Source organism: Taudactylus pleione, unplaced genomic scaffold (assembly GCF_031769625.1).
Source record: "Taudactylus pleione unplaced genomic scaffold, aTauple2 ptg001421l, whole genome shotgun sequence".
In the NCBI taxonomy this organism is placed as follows: Eukaryota; Metazoa; Chordata; class Amphibia; order Anura; family Myobatrachidae; genus Taudactylus; species Taudactylus pleione.
Genome location: NW_028285820.1, coordinates 625,429 through 649,831, shown reverse-complemented (window position 1 = coordinate 649,831; position 24,403 = coordinate 625,429). Strand labels below are relative to the sequence as shown.

The window sequence follows — 24,403 nt, the reverse complement described above, 5'->3', positions numbered from 1 at the left end:
GATACAGGGACAGTGATGGATGTAATAGCCTTAGAGAAGATACCATGGGTGATATAGGAAAAAGCTCATGTGTGTATATAAGAGGGGAGTAGGGTAATGAGGAGGCAATGTGTACAGAGGGGTGAGATACAGGGACAGTGATGGATGTAATAGCCTTAGAGAAGATACCATGGGTGATATAGGAAAAAGCTCATGTGTGTATATAAGAGGGGAGTAGAGTAATGAGGTGGCAATGTGTACAGAGGGGTGATATACAGGGAGAGTGACGGATGTAATAGCCTTAGAGAAGATACCATGGAGTGATATAGGAAAAAGCTCATGTGTGTATATAAGAGGGGAGTAGGGTAATGAGGAGGCAATGTGTACAGAGGGGTGATATACAGGGAGAGTGACGGATGTAATAGCCTTAGAGAAGATACCATGGAGTGATATAGGAAAAAGCTCATGTGTGTATATAAGAGGGGAGTAGAGTAATGAGGTGGCAATGTGTACAGAGGGGTGATATACAGGGAGAGTGACGGATGTAATAGCCTTAGAGAAGATACCATGGAGTGATATAGGAAAAAGCTCATGTGTGTATATAAGAGGGGAGTAGAGTAATGAGGAGACAATGTGTACAGAGGGGTGACATACAGGGAGAGTGATGGATGTAATAGCCTTAGAGAAGATACCATGGGTGATATAGGAAAAAGCTCATGTGTGTATACAAGAGGGGAGTAGAGTAATGAGGAGGCAATGTGTACAGAGGGGGTGACATACAGGGAGAGTGATGGATGTAATAGCCTTAGAGAAGATACCATGGAGTGATATAGGAAAAAGCTCATGTGTGTATATAAGAGGGGAGTAGAGTAATGAGGAGGCAATGTGTACAGAGGGGTGACATACAGGGAGAGTGACGGATGTAATAGCCTTAGAGAAGATACCATGGAGTGATATAGGAAAAGCTCATGTGTGTATATAAGAGGGGAGTAGAGTAATGAGGAGGCAATGTGTACAGAGGGGTGAGATACAGGGAGAGTGACAGATGTAATAGCCTTAGAGAAGATACCAAGGAGTGATATAGGAAAAAGCTCATGTGTGTATATAAGAGGGGAGTAGAGTAATGAGGAGGCAATGTGTACAGAGGGGTGACATACAGGGAGAGTGACGGATGTAATAGCCTTAGAGAAGATACCATGGAGTGATATAGGAAAAGCTCATGTGTGTATATAAGAGGGGAGTAGAGTAATGAGGAGGCAATGTGTACAGAGGGGTGATATACAGGGAGAGTGATGGGTGTAATAGCCTTAGAGAAGATACCATGGAGTGATATAGGAAAAAGCTCATGTGTGTATATAAGAGGGGAGTAGGGTAATGAGGAGGCAATGTGTACAGAGGGGTGATATACAGGGAGAGTGACGGATGTAATAGCCTTAGAGAAGATACCATGGGTGATATAGGAAAAAGCTCATGTGTGTATATAAGAGGGGAGTAGAGTAATGAGGTGGCAATGTGTACAGAGGGGTGATATACAGGGAGAGTGACGGATGTAATAGCCTTAGAGAAGATACCATGGAGTGATATAGGAAAAAGCTCATGTGTGTATATAAGAGGGGAGTAGAGTAATGAGGAGACAATGTGTACAGAGGGGTGACATACAGGGAGAGTGACAGATGTAATAGCCTTAGAGAAGATACAATGGAGTGATATAGGAAAAAGCTCATGTGTGTATATAAGAGGGGAGTAGAGTAATGAGGAGGCAATGTGTACAGAGGGGTGAGATACAGGGAGAGTGACGGATGTAATAGCCTTAGAGAAGATACCATGGGTGATATAGGAAAAAGCTCATGTGTGTATATAAGAGGGGAGTAGGGTAATGAGGAGGCAATGTGTACAGAGGGGTGATATACAGGGAGAGTGACGGATGTAATAGCCTTAGAGAAGATACCATGGGTGATATAGGAAAAAGCTCATGTGTGTATATAAGAGGGGAGTAGGGTAATGAGGAGGCAATGTGTACAGAGGGGTGAGATACAGGGACAGTGATGGATGTAATAGCCTTAGAGAAGATACCATGGGTGATATAGGAAAAAGCTCATGTGTGTATATAAGAGGGGAGTAGAGTAATGAGGTGGCAATGTGTACAGAGGGGTGATATACAGGGAGAGTGACGGATGTAATAGCCTTAGAGAAGATACCATGGGTGATATAGGAAAAAGCTCATGTGTGTATATAAGAGGGGAGTAGGGTAATGAGGAGGCAATGTGTACAGAGGGGTGATATACAGGGAGAGTGACGGATGTAATAGCCTTAGAGAAGATACCATGGAGTGATATAGGAAAAAGCTCATGTGTGTATATAAGAGGGGAGTACAGTAATGAGGTGGCAATGTGTACAGAGGGGTGACATACAGGGAGAGTGACGGATGTAATAGCCTTAGAGAAGATACCATGGAGTGATATAGGAAAAAGCTCATGTGTGTATATAAGAGGGGAGTAGAGTAATGAGGTGGCAATGTGTACAGAGGGGTGATATACAGGGAGAGTGACGGATGTAATAGCCTTAGAGAAGATACCATGGAGTGATATAGGAAAAAGCTCATGTGTGTATATAAGAGGGGAGTAGAGTAATGAGGAGACAATGTGTACAGAGGGGTGACATACAGGGAGAGTGACAGATGTAATAGCCTTAGAGAAGATACCATGGAGTGATATAGGAAAAAGCTCATGTGTGTATATAATAGGGGAGTATAGTAATGAGGAGGCAATGTGTACAGAGGGGTGAGATACAGGGAGAGTGACGGATGTAATAGCCTTAGAGAAGATACCATGGAGTGATATAGGAAAAAGCTCATGTGTGTATATAAGAGGGGAGTAGAGTAATGAGGTGGCAATGTGTACAGAGGGGTGATATACAGGGAGAGTGACGGATGTAATAGCCTTAGAGAAGATACCATGGAGTGATATAGGAAAAAGCTCATGTGTGTATATAAGAGGGGAGTATAGTAATGAGGAGGCAATGTGTACAGAGGGGTGAGATACAGGGAGAGTGACGGATGTAATAGCCTTAGAGAAGATACCATGGAGTGATATAGGAAAAAGCCCATGTGTGTATATAAGAGGGGAGTAGAGTAATGAGGTGGCAATGTGTACAGAGGGGTGATATACAGGGAGAGTGACGGATGTAATAGCCTTAGAGAAGATACCATGGGTGATATAGGAAAAAGCTCATGTGTGTATATAAGAGGGGAGTAGGGTAATGAGGAGGCAATGTGTACAGAGGGGTGATATACAGGGAGAGTGACGGATGTAATAGCCTTAGAGAAGATACCATGGAGTGATATAGGAAAAAGCTCATGTGTGTATATAAGAGGGGAGTAGAGTAATGAGGTGGCAATGTGTACAGAGGGGTGATATACAGGGAGAGTGACGGATGTAATAGCCTTAGAGAAGATACCATGGGTGATATAGGAAAAAGCTCATGTGTGTATATAAGAGGGGAGTAGGGTAATGAGGAGGCAATGTGTACAGAGGGGTGATATACAGGGAGAGTGACGGATGTAATAGCCTTAGAGAAGATACCATGGAGTGATATAGGAAAAAGCTCATGTGTGTATATAAGAGGGGAGTAGAGTAATGAGGAGGCAATGTGTACAGAGGGGTGACATACAGGGAGAGTGACAGATGTAATAGCCTTAGAGAAGATACAATGGGTGATATAGGAAAAAGCTCATGTGTGTATATGAGGGGAGTAGGGTAATGAGGAGGCAATGTGTACAGAGGGGTGACATACAGGGAGAGTGACGGATGTAATAGCCTTAGAGAAGATACCATGGGGTGATATAGGAAAAAGCTCATGTGTGTATATAAGAGGAGAGTAGAGTAATGAGGAGGCAATGTGTACAGAGGGGTGACATACAGGGAGAGTGACGGATGTAATAGCCTTAGAGAAGATACCATGGGTGATATAGGAAAAAGCTCATGTGTGTATATAAGAGGGGAGTAGGGTAATGAGGAGGCAATGTGTACAGAGGGGTGACATACAGGGAGAGTGACGGATGTAATAGCCTTAGAGAAGATACCATGGGTGATATAGGAAAAAGCTCATGTGTGTATATAAGAGGGGAGTAGAGTAATGAGGAGGCAATGTGTACAGAGGGGTGACATACAGGGAGAGTGACGGATGTAATAGCCTTAGAGAAGATACCATGGGGTGATATAGGAAAAAGCTCATGTGTGTATATAAGAGGAGAGTAGAGTAATGAGGAGGCAATGTGTACAGAGGGGTGAGATACAGGGAGAGTGACGGATGTAATAGCCTTAGAGAAGATACCATGGAGTGATATAGGAAAAGCTCATGTGTGTATATAAGAGGGGAGTAGAGTAATGAGGAGACAATGTGTACAGAGGGGTGACATACAGGGAGAGTGACAGATGTAATAGCCTTAGAGAAGATACCATGGAGTGATATAGGAAAAGCTCATGTGTGTATATAAGAGGGGAGTAGAGTAATGGGGAGGCAATGTGTACAGAGGGGTGACATACAGGGAGAGTGACGGATGTAATAGCCTTAGAGAAGATACCATGGAGTGATATAGGAAAAGCTCATGTGTGTATATAAGAGGGGAGTAGAGTAATGGGGAGGCAATGTGTACAGAGGGGTGACATACAGGGAGAGTGACGGATGTAATAGCCTTAGAGAAGATACCATGGAGTGATATAGGAAAAGCTCATGTGTGTATATAAGAGGGGAGTAGAGTAATGGGGAGGCAATGTGTACAGAGGGGTGACATACAGGGAGAGTGATGGATGTAATAGCCTTAGAGAAGATACCATGGAGTGATATAGGAAAAGCTCATGTGTGTATATAAGAGGGGAGTAGAGTAATGGGGAGGCAATGTGTACAGAGGGGTGACATACAGGGAGAGTGACGGATGTAATAGCCTTAGAGAAGATACCATGGAGTGATATAAAAAAAAAAAAAAAAAAATTTTTAACAAATGTTGATTTTGGATTAAAAGGTGAAATTTGTAGGACAGGACATAAACAAATGTCAGGTTTGAATATGAAATTAAACAAAAGAGAGAGAACCAAGGGTTGTTATCTCATGGGCGCACAAGAGTAGATATATTAAAATATAACTTTTATTATATTTAATTTAAAAATTATCCCATATTAGGGACTTGAGCAGTGAAATATAAGGTTAAAGTGATAAAAAAACAACCACCAATAAGTGAAAAGAAATAAATGATATGAAAAAATAATAATAAAAAGCAAGGTCCACTATATGATTTCTGCTAATGCTAAATACTGCCTTAAGAGTATATCCTTAACTGGAATATATGAGGATCCAATAGGTACCTTATCATAAGCCTAATTGGCTGGGGTTATCCACTATGGTCTTAGTATTAAATATTTAAATGTGGTTCCTAGCACCAATTGCCTCCAATCAATATAGGAATGGTTTATCTATTAATAATTTGTGTCCGCACAGACCACAATCATAATATTCTTCTATGATGGAGAGAATATAATTGATTAAATTAATTTAAGAGTATGTATTTGCTCCAAATGTAACTACAAGGCAATACTTATTTTAATTTAAGTAGCTGAATATTAGTATTGTCTACTTCATACACTCAGAATATACCCCACATATTAGAGCGACAATTGCATTTATAGAGCAGCACATCCAATTTTACTGTTCTCTATTAGTGATAATCAATTCAAGGCTGCTAATCATAAATCGCAACTGTGTGTCACTAATGATACCTAATATGTGCCAGTTTTATTAAAATACCAGGTCGTAACAGATTGTAACAAATTGTAACAATAAATCAACAGCTAGTCAGATAATGACGCTGTTGCCCAGTATCAGCGCTTTACTTGTTATTGTCCAAGTGGTTCATGCAATAGGATATAGAACTAGTTGTCCATATAATGTGAGATCCGCTTAATAAAAATTCTCATTATTAAGGCATAAACTGTGTGATAATTTGTCTCTCAATAGCTGACACAGCGTTTAATGATTTGTCATAATAGATGAATTATATAGTATACATTGTTTTCATTTAGTTACATCATTCTCTAATCATCCGCTAGATCAACTGGTGCATAGTCCCATTATTAGGGCATAAACTATATGATGATTTATTCTTCAATAGCCAACACAGCTTTTAATGATTTGTCATAATACATGGGTTATATGCTATACATTGTTTTCATTTAGTTACATCATTCTCTAGCCGTCCGCTAGATCAACTGGTGCATAGTACCACAATATAATATGTCTTTAGGCAGTAATATATATTAATCTCAAATGAGGATATATTATAGTGGACCCGCTGAAACGCCGACGCGCGCGTTTCACTGCATAAGCAGCTTTGTCAAGCATTTAGACCATCGGCATCCACGACTTCATACCCTCAAACCACAATAAATTAGCCAAAAGATTTTAAGCATTTGAATTGCTTAAAGTATTGTGTTTTATGTCTATCAGCTCGTTTTTTTTATGTATTATTTGATGTGTAACAAGATTTGATTTCTGTGTAAAACATTTCCCACACTCAGAGCATGGAAATGGTTTCTCACCTGTGTGATTTCTCTGATGTCTTACATATAAATCAAATCTTGTAAAACATTTCCCACAGTCAGAGCAAGGAAATGGTTTCTCACTTATGTGTCGTCTCTGATGTCTAAGTAGACTTGATTTTCTTGTACAACATATTCCACACTCAGAGCATGGAAATGGTTTCTCACCTGTGTGACTTCTCTGATGTATAACAAGAACTGATTTTCTGGTAAAACATTTCCCACACTCAGAGCATGGAAATGGTCTCTCACCTGTGTGATTTCTCTGATGTATAACAAGAACTGATTTTCTGGTAAAACATTTCCCACACTCAGAGCATGGAAATGGTTTCTCACCTGTGTGATTTCTCTGATGTCTTACAAGATTTGATTTATGTGTAAAACATTTCCCATAGTCAGAGCAAAGAAATTGTTTCTCACTTGTGTTACATCTCTGATGTCTAAGTAGACTTGATTTTCTTGTAAAACATTTTCCACACTCAGAGCATGGAAATGGTTTCTCACCTGTGTGACATATTTGATGTCTAACAAGATATCTTTTGTCTCTGAAACATTTCCCACAATCAGAGCATGGAAACGGTTTCTCACCTGTGTGACGTCTCAGATGTATAACAACAGATGATTTATAGACGAAACATTTCCCACACTCGGGGCATGAAAATGGTTTCTCACCTGTGTGACATCTCTGATGTATAACAAGATGTGATTTATGTTTAAAACATTTCCCACACTCAGAGCATGGAAATGGTTTCTCACCTGTGTGACATCTCTGATGTGTAACAAGATCTGATTTGTGTGTAAAACATTTCCCACACTTAGAACACGGAAACGGTTTCTCACCTGTGTGACTTCTCTGATGTGTGACAAGAGCTGATTTATAGATGAAACATTTTTCACACTCAGAGCATGTATGGTGCTTTGCACTGGTCTTAGTTGGTTGGTCATTAATGACTTTTGTGTTCTGTTGGGGATCTATGGAACAGGAACACATTTTATCTACTGCATGAGCTATAATAGGTGTACCACTATCTGAGGTATCAGGATAACATTCCCCATAATCAGAGGGATCAGATGACACATGTGCACTGTGAGGTGCTGGATGTATAATTGTGGTGTTAGGGTTTTGTCCTAGAGAATCTCGGGTGTTGTTGTGACCTTCTATGTCACCATCTGTAGATAAGATGAGATGTCCCTCTGAGATCTTCCTTCTGTTACATCCATCTGCTGGGAATAAATTAAATATATGAAAAAAGTATTGTTTCTCTGTAACATGGATAGTTTTCCAATAGAGACTACGGTGACAGGTCCCCAAATTAGTAACAAATGGGGAAGTTCCGTTGTGTCATGGTACAATGTATAGCGGTCACATATTATGCTATGTTATAGCTATCACAGGGGTTACATGTTTATTCTAATACAAAACATAAAGACAATTGTTGTCGGCATTGGAGTCACCACTACAAACCTGGGTACATCTAGCAATCCAAGCACAAGGACTTCAGCAAAACATTTAAGCTTACAGCCCAGTATCAAGGTTCCTGCAAGTATCTATATTGTATATACATCAAACACCATTAGACTTCTGGTAACATGTGCTCACCTCCCAGATCCAGAGGCTAACGCCTAAACAAGCATAGGCTAGTGAGCCACACACAAAACAGCCTCATATCGGCATGATTGACAGCATTCAGGACTTTAGGCACAATTTTCAAACAAAAGAAAACAGGCCAGTCCTGGATGTTACCCATACGTTACATGGCACCAGACGAGTGGCAATAGGTTTTTGTTTCACAATTAGCTTCTGTAGCTGAGAGACAAGAAAGATGTAACTACAAGATAGTGGTGTATGAAGGATCATTCATAGAGTAACTAGCAGAATATTAGGAACTCCTGATGCCGGATTACAAGCTTAAATGTTTTGACCAAAATATGAACAAATCCCTATACTGTCCTTTCAGTGTTCGCAAATACGCGCTATAGAACGTATTTTACCCGCTACTGAGCAATGGGGACTCACTTTTTAAAAGTAGCCGGGTCCCCAGGGACGTGCTGTGGCCAATCCCTGACAGGCGGCTGCAGCGCAGCGCGTCCCCCTGAGAAAGACACAATACTGTCTGTTATTGGCTGCTGCTGTGGAAAGCCATGCTAGGATCAAGTGTCTGATCTGATCCCAGCATCGGCACAGCATCCGTGCCGGGCGCTGGGATAGTGTGTTTGTTCCCAGCGCCGGGTAAGCCACAATGGCAGGTACCTGGTGAAGGGGCCGCCTGGTCCCTTCCACCAACGTCAGTGGTAAAGTGGCGGCGGGAGAAGCTTGGCTCCAGGCGCAAGCTAAGCTGAGCTCGCTGCCCAGAAGCGGCGGTTGTTTGGCACTGGCCACAAGCCAAACACGGCTCGCGGTCCAGCAGCCAATCGGAGGCAGATGCGACGAGCCAATCGCGGCGTCTTGAATCAGACGCCGCTGAGAGGGAAAGTTCAGTCCGGTGGTGGAGGGGAGGAGTGAAGACCTTCCGAAGACAAGAGAAGAGCGGCGCGGCAACAGTTCCGGCGGCCACGCAAGAGGCCAGAAGACGGCGTGATCAAGGAGGAAGAAAGGAAGAGGCGGTGCCGCTGGCCAGGATGGGCCAACGGCAGAAGACTGAAGCTGAGGACCGAAGCCTCTTCCACCTTTACGGGTAGGCGGCCTTCGGCCACCGTTATTTACCCCCTTCCCTAGACCACCAGGGTTGTCGGGCACTAGGCCCGTGGAATAATTTCAGGCAATAGGCCTGTGGGTATATAGGTGGGCACAAGGCCTGGGCTACATAGGGGTCATTAGGCCCAATTGAAGGTGTGAGTGACCTGGGCATTAGGCCCAGGTCACCAAAGGGTAAATAGGTAGGCCAATACTGGGGGCAATGCATAGGGGGGATTACTACTGAGGGCAATGCACAGGGGGACTACTAGGGGCAATGCATAGGGGGACTACTAGGGGTAATGCATACGGGGATTACTACTAGGGATAAAGCATAGGGGGATTACTACTAGGGGTAATGTATTAGGGTATTGCTACTGGGGGCAATGCATAAGGGGACTACTAGGGATAATGCATGAGGGTATTACTACTGGGGCAATGCATAGGGGGATTAATACTGGGGACAATGCATAGGTGGACTACTAGGGATAATGCATGGGGGTATTACTACTGGGGCAATACATAGGGGGATTACTACTGGGGGCAATGCATAGGGGGACTACTAGGGGTAATGCGTAGGGGGATTACTACTAGGGGCAATGCATAGGGGGATTACTACTAAGGATAAAGCATAGGGGGATTATTACTAGGGGTAATGCATAGGGGGATTCCTACTTGGGGCAATGCATAGGGGGTCTACTGGGGGCAATGCATAGGGGGTCTACTACTACTGGCAATGCATAGGGAGTCAATTACTAGTGGCAATGCATGGGGGGGACTACTACTGGGGCAATGCATAGTGGGACTAAAGGGCATTAATGTGTGGCATAATGTGTAAAGGCCAGGCATGGCTGTGTGGCATAATATGTAAGGTCTATTACTGCATGGCATAATGTGTAAAGACGGGGCATTAATGTGCGGCATAATGTTTAAAAATCGGGCATTAATGTGCGGCATAATGTGTAAAGGCCGGGCATGGCTGTGTGGCATCATTTGTAAGGGGTTAGGGGAGGTCTGAGAGGCATATGGGGAGCTCTAAAGCATAAATTATGATGGGACCCAGAAATGGTCAGGTAGGACCCCATTTTTTTTTTAAAGTGGAGGGTCCCTGGGACCCACATATTTTGTCAACACCGCGATCACTGCCTTTGCTGGATACACAGATTGTGAGTGGAGGTGACAAGCCCCAAAGTGTCAGATGTTCCTCCAGGTGATTGTAGAATTATTTTGGGCTTACTTTAACAATCCTAGGGACTGTCAGCAACCGCCTGTTACTAACTCCTCCCAATGCCTCCTGGGTGGTGCTGGCTAATTGCCACTGATCTCTCACTGTGGACCAGTCGGCACATGGTAGCTGGCAGAGGGACTGAGCTTGGAGACACTGGGCTCAAACCAGAACAGCTGGGAGTAGTGTTTGGTGCTTCTCTGGTAGTCACAGGATACGAGCAGATGCAGGTGTCTAAGGCAATTGGATATTTGTTGCTCATAGGATTTGACAGTTACTCCAAAGCATACAAGGTGTTACACAGGTTCTCTCCTCTCAGATAGTCAGAGCGTATACACCTTACAGAGCTACATCAGTTCTTTACATGCAGAAAATGTATATAACACAGCGGGGGTCCAGCCCAAACTCTACATCAGTTATCACATCAGGAAACCAAAATTAAATAGAATTTCAATTTCACAGTAACAGGTTAATTACATTCCTCCTGTGATAAGCCTGACACTTATTACAGTATATTTAGTCATTATGAAGGAATACAAAATTATTGTGACTTAAACATGACGTGTTACATGATTGGTCACCTTAGTACGGAAGGCATGAACAGGAAACTCCAATATGCATGAAGACCAAAAGACAAAGGCGTCATTAGGCCAAATGGACAATATGGGTAACACAGGTGCGGACATGTTTGTTTTAATAATTTACTTGCGCTGGAGATTGCTTTGAGCCATCACTGGAGAGTATATCTCATATACTTTAGATATAGGGTCTCATTCAGACCCAGTCGCAAGCGCTGAGCGCTTGCAACCAGGTTGATGTTTTACTACTGGGCATGCGCACGTCGGAGCCGACTAGCGTCGGGCGCTCCGTCGCTATGGGTCTCGCACCAAACGATGGAGAGTGACAGCTCGCCCCGTTTGGGAGGCGGGCCGGGGAGGGGGGGGGGCTGAGCAAACGGATGTGTTCCTCAAGGAACACCTGACCGTTTGTGGGTGGCCCCACTGACATCACCAGTGATGTCAGTGGGGAGCTTCCTGCTCGATCAGAGCAGGAAGCTCCCTGGGGCTTCCAGATGCCGAGACCCAACCTTAGGATCTCGTCGCATGCCCCAATAGTCGTGATGGTCTTGACCATTGCGACCATTAACCTGGTCGCTCGCTAGAGCTGTGGGTGGTAACCCACAGCTCAGCTAGTGACCAGGAGGCCGCACTAAAAAATGCAAGCGGCCGCCCTCAGAGCGATCACTTGCATCAAGCGCCCGACTCTGAATGAGGGCCATAATGTGTTCTGATAACCTAGACCACGCCTGGCCAACCTGCGGCTCTGCAGCTGCTGTGAAACTACAAGTCCCAGCATGCCCTGCTGTAGTTTGGCTATAAGGAAATGCTAAAACTGTGGCAGGGCATGCTGGGATGTGTAGTTACACAACAGCTGGAGGGCCACAGGTTGGCCAGGCCTGTACTAGACCATGAAAGCTGAAGGCACGTGACCAAGACACTGCTGCCTCCAGGCTTACAGGAAAGATGCGCAATATCCATGGGATGTACGGAAAGAGAAGCTGGAAATGCACAGACGTCGCCATTTTGGGGAATATTTACATGAATAACAAGAGATATGGTAACAACTTACCTTTGTTATCTCTGTTTCTATGAAGTCCATAGGGTCCACAGGGTTGACCTTGGGGGTATAGGATGGGAACCAAATCCGGGCACCACGCAGTTAAAGCTTTTAGCTCCCAGGATGCACTTGGGTCCACTCTCCCTATAACCCCACCCCCCAGCCAGAGGCACCTCAGTTTGTAAGTAGCCAAAGGCCGGAGGAGGAGAGAAAAAGAGAGAGAAAACTGGAACACTCAATAACCATACTCACAGAAATGGGAGATGGAAAACCGGTGACCAGCCACACAGCCCATACGAAGCCAGGTGCGTCAGGGCGGGCGCCCTGTGGACCCTAAGGACTTCGTAGAAACAGAGATAACAAAGGTAAGTTCTTACCATATCTCTTGTTTTCTACTTCAGTCTCAAAGCAGTTCAACCAAGGGTGGGGACGCTCCTGTGCTGAGAGGAGAATCCGTCGCCAAAAAGGAAGCATTCTGAGAGGCAAAGGAAACCAATGCCTAGAACCTTAAAAAGGCGTGGTCACCTAGTAAGGCAAAACAGCCGAGGCGCCACAGCGGGCCGCCCTCGAGGGTTACATGGCCCGAGAAAACAAGCCTCAACAGAAAGGCCTACCCATGGGTAGGCCCCTGAGGAAGACATACAAGGCCATCGAGCCAACATTTGGTTATAGGCCGGCCATCCTTTCCTGTGAAAACCAGAAATCGCAGACCACCAATAAGGGGTCCGATTTCCGTAAGGACCTTGAACGGATCACATAAATCCCAAGAGGCCGGACCACAGTCAATGAGGCCACACCAGCCGAGAGGACTGGGGACTGAATGGCCGTACCATAAGTTCCAGAATATGGTACCTAAAAACCACTTTAAAAAGAAACACAGGGCGAGAGCAACTCACACCCTGACATGATGCCCTCCAGAAGAGGGAACCACATGAGAACGCTCCCAATTCAGACACTCTCCTGGTTGATATAAACACCCTGAGAGAAAGAGAGAGCCTAAGCAATAGACCATGTAATGGCTATCACAACCAGCGGTTCCATTGACTGTCCCCGGAGGGAACGAAGAACCACTACTAACTCCCAAGGAGTCCCTAGGGAGGACAAAAGGTGGCATAATCCAGAAAACACTCCAAAGGATGAACTGGATACCAGAGTGGAGCAATTCCATATCTTAACCCTACTGACAGTGTAGGGATCCGCACTGTCAGGAAGGCCAGGCCGAGGGAGAAACCCAAGCCAGCCGGAAGGAATGCCAGAATATCTGGAAATCCTGGACACCGGAGGATTGTATCAACAGGTACAATACCATAAGAATTATGGCTGCCACAGTTTGTTTGTAGGTCCCAGCAAAAGCTGATCTATGTGCTCTAATCATTCCAACGATGACAAAGCCAGGGAAGCCGTAAGACCACTGTAGGGACGCAGTCAAAGACAAACGACCCAGGTCCTAGGCAAAACCAAGGACCCTGAGACAACAGGTCCGGGCAGTGAAGCATCAGGAATGGAGTATCGATGGAGAGACTCCGAAAATCCAAGTACCCCTGACATCTGGGGCAATCAGGAGCCACCAGCAGGAAAGCGTCTCCGTCTTGATTGAAACACTTCCCTCGAGGGAGAAGGAAGACCGGAGAACACAGGTACGCAAAGTGGAAGGACCACTTCACCGACAAAGAGTCACTGAAAGTTGCTTCAGAATCCCGAGAGCTGGACTGTAACACCATAGTGTGATAAAGTCAGAAGGCCATGAGGGCCACCTCAGGGGCCCCCCCTGCTCACCAGGAGATGAAACCTCTCTTGGGGAAGAGACTAGTCCCCGGGATGCACGTCGTGACGACTGAGGACTCCCGCTTCCCAATGGAGAGCTCCTGAAATGAACGCTGCCAAGATGGTCGGGAGGAGACCCTCGGACTATGTCCGAATGTGTGACATACCTGTCATTGCCACCCAACCAACAGTGTTGCTAAAAAGGAAGCCACTGTCCTGAACCTGTCGGACTGAACCTTTTCAAGTTCACCGGGAAACAAGAGTTATGCCAGAGTGAAGGCCCAAGACAGGCTAAAGGTCCAACAAGTTAATTGACAGGGTAGAATCGACAAAGACGTCCAACTGCACTGAAATGGATGCGAACCAGACACTGTCCATAGCAAAGAATACCCTGGACGAGATGGCCATAGCCACCCGGAAAGGGACCGACTTGCCTCCGGAGAGAGCACATCGTTCGAACAGTGATCTGACAGAAAAAACTCGTTCCATCTGGAGATAAGCCAATTATGGAAAGGCCTGGAATGGAACTGAGCCCATTCCACCCTTCAAAAGGCAGACACTGAATATTTGATCATGCATCCCAGAGTGTAAAGACATATGTCGACTGCGTAGACATCCATGGACTCCTAATGGAAGAGTGGAGACTCCGTCTTACGCCAGAAGAATTCTCAGATTCTGAGAATCCAGCAGGGCTCCTAGATGAAGAATACCCAGAGAGGGAGGACTTATTCCCCGTTGATTAAACGTCTGCACCCTGAAGAAGCCACGGTCATCCTGACCTGGCAGTAAAGTACCCCGGTGATCCTGCTAAGAGCAGGAGACCGTCCAGGTACAGGAGCATTGGGATATACTGAACAGGAGAACTGTCAGAAAATCCAAAACGCTGGTAAACCACTGTGGGGCTGAGGACAGTCCCAAGAGGCAGAGCCTGAAAAATTGTAAGTGTTGCTGTTATATAGCAAACCTCAGTCCATGCTGAGGAAAGGTCTCTGTAAGTACCCGTAAGCAGGCGTCCTGTATATCCAGTGACACCATAAAGTCCCCAGGTTCCAAACATAGTATGATGGAGCATAGGGATTGCCTCCTGAGCCCAGGTAGCTTTAGGAACTGGTTCAGGGAATTGAGACAGAGAATAGGCCAAAGAGAACCATTCAGCCACCACACCAGAAAGAAAGCAGAACAACCAGTCCCTGGCTGAGAAAGTGGGGATGGCCTAATCAGCTCCGCTGACCGCAACAACTGTATAGCTTTCTGGATTAGTAAGGCCCTGTTCGGGTCTGAATAAGGGCCCGCGTACCATCACATGTAAAGAGGCCGCCTGAGCAAAGAGAGGGCGTATCCTCCTACCCACGTAGCCGCGGCAACCTGACACTAGTACCAGGCTAACTGAGAAAATCGCTATCTCCCAGTGGGAGGCCTGTCACGTCAGGCTGAAGATATATCCGTAGGTTCAGAAGCAGGATCGGCTGGCAGTCCAGGCCTGCTCGGGACTGGATATGTCGGCCCTTGTAGAGGCCGACAGTCTACGAAGAAACAGACCTTTACGGCTGACCCAGAGGACACAAAGACTTAACAGACTTAGTCTGAGGCCTTGTAGTGGGCATAGCTGAAGGCGGTAAACTGGTCGTTAGTAATACTGCCAATGTTACTACAATCTTGTCAAGGTCAGGACCAAACAAGATCTACCCTATAGATGGTATCTGCACCTCTGCATTCCCAGAGCGTAGCCATAGGGTATTACGGAGGATACAGTCGCAACCGGAACTCTGAAAGTTAGGAGACTGGTATCCAATATAGGCATTTCCACCTATGACAACTGCATATATTACGTGAGCGACCAAATACATTTGAACCCCAGACGTTTTGGAGGGGAAAAAACATTACAAATGCATCAGCTCAGTATGCAATAGTATTAACCAACCATGCTATAGCCATGGTAGGATGGGTAACAACCCCTGAAAGCGAGTAGACTGATTTCAGGTAGAGTTACCACCTATGGATCCGAAGAATCCGACCACGCCGGAATGGGAGGCGTAGTAACATCTGTAATGAGACGAGTAACACGCCCATCCACCCCAGGAGGGTCTCGTGATGACCCTCAGGGAATTTGGGACAGGAGGCCAAACGCTGTTGTAATACCTCGTATCTGGCAACAGCCAGAGTCCCGCCATGCGATCCACCCGCTAGTCAGCAACAGGGAACCCGAAGGCACGTAAGACGGAGGGTGTATGATACAGGTGCAGATCAACATTCACTCTAACCAGAATGGACCTGCTACCAGCCCTAAAGCAGGGATAATAAAACCTGAAATAGGCTTCCCCCCGTGTAAGAGGGAAAGAGCCAAAAACAGTATCCAGTACACGGCAGAGCCAACTGGGAAGTAACCACAGGGCGCCAACCACGCCAATTTGCGTTTCATAGAAAACGACATCCACCCAGGGTGGCTGTGGTAATCCCTGCAAGGGGAATGACAGACTATTGTGGCACCAGGGGGAATTCATATACTTGGAAAAATCCCTGCAGGGAGCGGTAGTCTGTGTCACAGGGGAAGAGTGCAAGAAACTGCGAGATACCCTGAGATGAAGAGGGCAGTATGGTGAAGTAACCCCCAGGTGAGGTACAACAATGGGGCCCACCCGGCTATCCGCAATTGAGAGGATCCCAAGAAAACAAACTGCCCAAGGGGGTCGTGTAAGGGGCTCGGCACCAGATGGCGCCGCATACAGAACCCTTTATGAGTCAAATCCTCCGCACTAACACCTGCAGCACATGACTTGCAGGATAGTAAAACTGGCTGCAGTATAACGCTCTATCTCCTGGTCAGACATATCTGACCAATCTTGGCGGAAATATCAAGCAGCAATATACTGGTCCTGACTGATGCCAAAATTAGCTGCAGGGACCCATTTTCAGCGTATGCAACACACAGTTCCATCGAAAATATGGCAAAGTGCAGCACGCAACAGTATGTGACAAACCTCACAAATATTAACAAGTATATAAATGTGAGGCCTCAGAACCACCCTAAATACAGCTGTATTAGGGCAGATAAAGAAAAGGGATAGATATATATTGACAGGTGAGATAATAAAGTACAGACAGTCAGCACTAGCATAAGTCACATACCATGCAGATATATACATATATATACATAAACATGTCATATAATATACTGCACTATGTCACTGCATTCAACTGCCCAGATTCAGTGTCTGGGAAGGCTACAGCGCTGTGTACACTGACCTGATGGTGAGGTACGCAGGGGGACTGGACTCACTGCCATCTCCAGAGCTCTGCTGCTGCACATAGAAAATGACCGCCTGGAGACCGCAGAAGAAGCGTAGCCCGCGGAGGAAGCAGCTCAGCGACGCCAGACTATAATACTGAAAGGCGAGCTGAGCTGAGGGGAGGAGCCGCTGTAACAAGGAAGGCTTGCTCCCCTGGCCGGCTATTAACCCCAGGGAAGCCGGCTCCCTGCGCCGATCGTTAAGTCCCTGGTGGTCTAGTGGACACACGGGGTATGGGGGGCCCGCCGCCACTGCCGGCACCTCCGGTCTGTCCCCAGAGACCGGAGGCACAGGACTGCATTTGAAATGCGCGGATCACCGCAAGCGGTGATCCGCGACCTTACCTGCTCCCCGTGGATTCGGCAGCAGTCCTGGGCGCCCACAGAGTCCGGCTAGTACAGACTCTGGGGTCCCGCTGAGATCCCCAGATCTGTACTGGCGTCTCAGCGCCAGCGGGGCGACGGAGCGGCAGGTTAGACGTCCTATGGACAGTCCGACGCTGCCGCTCTGAAGAGTCCAAAGTTGGAAAAAACTTTGTCCCTAAAAAATAAAAATAAAATAAGCTTAGGGGCTGCTAATCAGCTCCCCCTGCACTAAAGGTGACCCGACTCCGGCCGGGCACCAACTTACACTGAGGTGCCTCTGGCTTGGGGGTGGGGTTATAGGGAGAGTGGACCCAAGTGCATCCTGGGAGCTAAAAGCTTTAACTGCGTGGTGCCCGGATTTGGTTCCCAACCTATATCCCAAGGTCAACCCTGTGGACCCCCTATGGACCCTGAAATAGATAGGGGCTGATGGCTCCTGATGTATGAGATACACCAGAGAGTGTGGGGAGGAGACTGGTCAGATCTCTGGGCTAGTAACACATAGTGACATGATGTGAGGGGGAGAGCAGGAGTATAATAGGTGCTGATGGCTCCTGATGTATGAGATACACCAGAGAGTGTGGGGAGGAGACTGGTCAGATCTCTGGGCTGGTAACACACAGTGACATAATGTGAGGAGGAGAGCAGTATAATAGGGGCTGATGGCTCCTGACTCCACCACTGGACAGATACATTTCCCTCATTAGTTTGTACTGTTGTAGTGATTGAGTAAGTGTTTATTACTCACCTGTGCTGATATCTGTAGGGATTTCCTCCTCCTTACACTGCTGATCACCCCTCACATACGTTTCTTCTTCTCTCTCTATATCTTCTACCTTCATATCAGTCACATACGTCTCTTCTTCTCCCTCTATATCTTCTGCCTTCATATCAGTCACATACGTTTCTTCTTCTCCCTCTATATCTTCTGTCTTCATATCAGTCACATACGTCTCTTCTTCTACCTCTATATCTTCTGCCTTTATATTAGCCAGACTTTCACCCTAAGAAACCCACAAATCAATAAAATAACAATTTAGAAATGTCATATTTCATTAAATCACACTAATTAGAAGAATTCTGGTTAATAAGACACACACAGCTTCCTACAGATCCTATAAAGACACTTTGGTATATTGGTGAGACCCTAAATCCCACCTACCTGATGCTCCTGTGGGGTCCTGTGATTCTCCTCTGTACAATCCTGTGAATAAAGAGGACGGGGACATCTCTCTGGAGTATTTCTGTTACTGGGTCCATCTGTAGGAAACACACAGTGACTGAGGGCCTGATTCAGAGTGAGAAAGAACATGTAACTGTGAACCAGGACAAACCATGTTGCAATGCAAGGGGTGCAAATACATACATTATTTTGCATTTAGGGTAAATACTGGCTGCTTTTGCATGTAGCCCACATATACTGCACAGCTTTATTTTTACACTGCAATTTAGAAGTCAGTTTGGACACCTCCCTCCCAACTCTAAATCTCTCTGCTCATTATACATCTGCCGCACCTGCAGTGCAGCATGGTTTCACCAAGATTGTCAGTTACGTGCTAATTCTCGACTCTATTCCCAAAGCTGAATCAGGCCCTGAGTACATTGTATATATGTGATTATCAGGTGATGGGTGTATATAGGAGGCCCCCATACCTGCTCTCCCCTGTACAATAAATTACAGTCTCGTCTTACCCAGTGATGTGAGGGGCCGGTGATTCTCCATTATCACGTCCTTGTACAGACCCCTGTCATCCACTATATACTCCTCCTCCTGCATGGAAACATAGACAGTGACATCCTGACACCTTATAGGAACCTGACACACAATGATACAGTCATCACCCAGACACATCCCCTGGTGTTACTGTATAATGTCCCATTCCCAGCAGTCACTTCTCCAGTCATCACCCAGACACATTCCCTGGTGTTAATGTCCCATTCCAGCAGTCACCTCTCCAGTCATCACCCAGACACATTCCCTGGTGTTAATGTATAATGTCCCATTCCCAGCAATCACCTATCCAGTCATCACCCAGACACATCCCCTGGTGTTACTGTATAATGTCCCATTCCCAGAAATCACAGCTCCAGTCATCACCCAGACACATCCCCTAGTGTTACTGTATAATGTCCCATTCCCAGCAGTCACCTCTCCAGTCATCACCCAGACACATCCCCTGGTGTTACTGTATAATGTCCCATTCCCAGCAGTCACCTCTCCAGTCATCACCCAGATACATCCCCTGGTGTTACTGTATAATGTCCCATTCCCAGCAGTCACCTCTCCAGTCATCACCCAGACACATCCCCCGGTGTTACTGTATAATGTCCCATTCCCAGCAGTCAACTCTCCAGTCATCACCCCAGACACATCCCCTGGTGTTACTGTATAATGTCCCATTCCCAACAGTCACCTCTCCAGTCATCACCCAGACACATCCCCTGGTGTCTGTATAATGTTCCATTCCCAGCAGTCAACTCTCCAGTCATCACCCAGACACATCCCCTGGTGCCACTGTATTATGTCCCATTCCCAGAAATCACAGCTCCAGTCATCACCCAGACACATCCCCTGGTGTTACTGTATAATGTCCCATTCCCAGGAGTCACCTCTCCAGTCATCACCCAGACACATCCCCTGGTGTCACTGTATAATGTCCCATTCCCAGCAGTCACCACCCAGACACATCCCCTGGTGTTACTGTATAATGTCCCATTCCCAGGAGTCACCTCTCCAGTCATCACCCAGACACATCCCCTGGTGTTACTGTATAATGTCCCATTCCCAGCAATCACCTCTCCAATCATCACCCAGACACATCCCCTGGTGTTACTGTATAACGTGCCATTCCCAGCAGTCACCTCTCCAGACATCACCCAGACACATCCCCTGGTGTTACTGTATAATGTCCCATTCCCAGCAGTCACCTCTCCAGTCATCACCCATATACATCCCCTGGTGTTACTGTATAATGTCCCATTCCCAGCAGTCACCTCTCCAGTCATCACCCAGACACATCCCCTGGTGTTACTGTATAATGTCCCATTCCCAACAGTCACCTCTCCAGTCATCACCCAGACACATCCCCTGGTGTCTGTATAATGTTCCATTCCCAGCAGTCAACTCTCCAGTCATCACCCAGACACATCCCCTGGTGTTACAGTATAATGTCCCATTCCCAGCAGTCACCTCTCCAGTCATCACCCAGACACATCCCCTGGTGTTACAGTATAATGTCCCATTCCCAGCAGTCACCACCCAGACACATCCCCTGGTGTTACTGTATAATGTCCCATTCCCAGGAGTCACCTCTCCAGTCATCACCCAGACACATCCCCTGGTGTTACTGTATAATGTCCCATTCCCAGCAATCACCTCTCCAATCATCACCCAGACACATCCCTGGTGTTACTGTATAATGTCCCATTCCCAGCAGTCACCTCTCCAGTCATCACCCAGACACATCCCCTGGTGTTACTGTATAATGTCCCATTCCCAGCAGTCACCTCTCAGTCAGCAGGTGAATGTTATTGTTGATGAGTTCCAGCATCTTCTGGTCATTGTGTCTCTCATGTATCAGTGAGTGAGGTGGAGGCACCGTGATGGGGCTCTGGGTCCTGCTCAGTCCTCCTGTCACACGGGGACGGCTGCTGGGAGTCTCATGCTCACCGGATGTCTTCTTCACTACTGTGTAATCCTGTGTATTGGGGGAGACATCAATGAGGAGGTCAATTAAACTCCACCTAAATGGGGCTGTTTATTTAGATGATCACTTTGCATAATATACAAAAAGACTATTTCACTAAAGCAAATATTATAGCAATCTCCTATATACAGAAAAATGTAGAGTATATAGTATCTCCTGCAGCTCCAACATCTTTGTGTCAGTGACAGAAAGAAAACAACATATAATTCCCAACTCCAGTGAGGACTGTGGGACTGATACTAATATCTGAGACCAGCTCCCTGCTGCTTGTTTAATAATATAGATATAAGTGATGTCACTGTGACACCCCCAGATCCCCTCACCTCCCCAGTCATGTCCCTGTATTATTAATATAGATATAAGTGATGTCACTGTGACACTCCCAGATCCCCTCACCTCCCCAGTCATGTCCCTGTATTATTACTATAGATATAAGTGACGTCACTGTGACACTCCCAGATCCCCTCACCTCCCCAGTCATGTCCCTGTATCATTACTATAGATATAAGTGACGTCACTGTGACACTCCCAGATCCCCTCACCTCCCCAGTCATGTCCCTGTATTATTACTATAGGTATAAGTGATGTCACTGTGACACCCCCAGATCCCCTCACCTCCCCAGTCATGTCCCTGTATTATTACTATAGATATAAGTGATGTCACTGTGACACTCCCAGATCCTCTCACCTCCCCAGTCATGTCCCTGTATTATTACTATAGATATAAGTGATGTCACTGTGATACTCCCAGATCCTCTCACTTCCCCAGTCATGTCCCTGTATTATTACTATAGATATAAGTGATGTCACTGTGACACTCCCAGATCCTCTCACCTCCCCAGTCATGTCCCTGTATTATTACTATAGATATAAGTGATGTCACTGTGACACTCCCAGATCCCCTCACCTCCCCAGTCATGTCCCTGTATTATTACTATAGATATAAGTGATGTCACTGTGACACTCCCAGATCCCCTCACCTCCCCAGTCATGTCCCTGTATTATTACTATAGATATAAGTGATGTCACTGTGACACTCCCAGATCCCCTCACCTCCCCAGTCATGTCCCTGTATTATTACTATAGATATAAGTGATGTCACTGTGACACTCCCAGATCCTCTCACCTCCCCAGTCATGTCCCTGTATTATTACTATAGATATAAGTGATGTCACTGTGACACTCCCAGATCCTCTCACCTCTCCAGTCATGTCCCTGTATTATTACTATAGATATAAGTGATGTCACTGTGACACTCCCAGATCCCCTCACCTCCCCAATCATGTCCCTGTATTATGACTATAGATATAAGTGATGTCACTGTGACACTCCCAGATCCTCTCACCTCCCCACTCATGTCCCTGTATTATTACTATAGATATAAGTGATGTCACTGTGACACTCCCAGACCCTCTCACCTCCCCAGTCATGTCCCTGTATTATTACTATAGATATGTGATGTCACTGTGACACTCCCAGATCCCCTCACCTCCCCAGTCATGTCCCTGTATTATTACTATAGATATGTGATGTCACTGTGACACTCCCAGATCCTCTCACCTCTCCAGTCATGTCCCTGTATTATTACTGTAGATATAACTGATGTCACTGTGACACTCCCAGATCCTCTCCCCTCCCCAATCATGTCCCTGTATTATGACTATAGATATAAGTGATGTCACTGTGACACTCCCAGATCCTCTCACCTCCCCACTCATGTCCCTGTATTATTACTATAGATATAAGTGATGTCACTGTGACACTCCCAGACCCTCTCACCTCCCCAGTCATGTCCCTGTATTATTACTATAGATATGTGATGTCACTGTGACACTCCCAGATCCCCTCACCTCCCCAGTCATGTCCCTGTATTATTACTATAGATATGTGATGTCACTGTGACACTCCCAGATCCTCTCACCTCCCCACTCATGTCCCTGTTTTATTACTATAGATATAAGTGATGTCACTGTGACACCCCCAGACCCTCTCACCTCCCCAGTCAGCAGGTAGATGATCTCCAGGGTGAGATGTAAGATCCTCTCAGTCCTGTGACTTTCATCCATGTCCATTTTCAGTGAATCAGTGAGAATATAGAACGTGTGATGTGTAATAAAGACTCTGGTTCCTCACAGCAGGATTATCTAGGAATAAATAGAATACACATCACAGAGAACACATGTAACACAGTCAGACATGTAACACTGAGTGACCAGTAAGTCTCCCCTTTCCCCCCAGCCATAGAGCCCTGGTCAGTGTCTGTCAGAGGTTCCTGTGACCCAGCCCCATAAGGCTCCTCAGAGGCCGTCACACAATGCTGTACTGCATAAGGTTACACCAATGCTCCTCTCCTGGCCGGGGGTCTTATTCCTCCCAGACACATATTTGGTGAAATTTGCTCCACGTGTATCTTGTACAAACACATGAATTAGGGATGTTGGGATTTTTTACTTTTGTTTTACATTTATTCCAGAAACGGAGAGAATCTGTGACTATACTGAGGTCATACAGGTAACAGGGGTGTGAGGGGAGAGTACACAGGAGAGCAGAAGGGGTGCAGATATGGGCAGAGGGGAAGTAACGTAGGAATACAGAGCACACAACAGGGGGTGTAACAGCTGTACAGAGGTGTCAGTAACACAGGGGAGGGGAAGGGAACAGAAGAGGTTAGTAACACAGGGATAGGACAGCAGGCAGCCCAGGGGACACACAAAGGGTTACACAATACAGAATCCCATCAGTCACTCTGCACAAATGATGAAATGACAAATGACCGCACCTCAGATGTATGTTACATGTGTGACCAGCCTGCCGGCCGTGTGTGTGCAGCGTAGGGTGGGGTGAGACATGTCCTGGGGGATAATCAGTGACACTCTGAGGATCTGGGGACTGTCACAGCCACTGGCTGTCTCTGAGAGTCTCTATTGCTCAGGATAACAAGACGCCCTGACAGACAGTCTCAGCTCAGGGAGTGCAGCCCTTTATTACATGGCCTGTCTGTGTCCTTCTCACACATCCTTTATGTATCATCTGGTATACACAGTACATACGTGTTATACCTATTATGTGTTATTCCCTGACCACTCATTACTGTTATTATTACTCTGCAGCTGCTGCTATAACAGGACACCACAGCCTGCTCCCCCTGTATAGGACACCACAGGCTGCTCCCCCTGTATAGTACATCACAGGCCA

At 46.2% G+C, this 24,403-nt stretch overlaps 1 protein-coding gene across 1 annotated transcript in view; it reads right to left on the bottom strand.

Annotated features, from left to right (window-relative positions):
- The window catches only part of LOC148442674 (uncharacterized), a 216,109-nt gene that overhangs the window by 64,122 nt on the left and 127,584 nt on the right, over positions 1–24,403 (bottom strand). Inside the window, 4 exon segments of the mRNA XM_088463620.1 lie at positions 6,450–7,793; positions 18,250–18,505; positions 18,664–18,761; positions 19,194–19,272. Coding sequence (XP_088319746.1) covers positions 6,450–7,793; positions 18,250–18,505; positions 18,664–18,761; positions 19,194–19,272 — 1,777 coding nt within the window.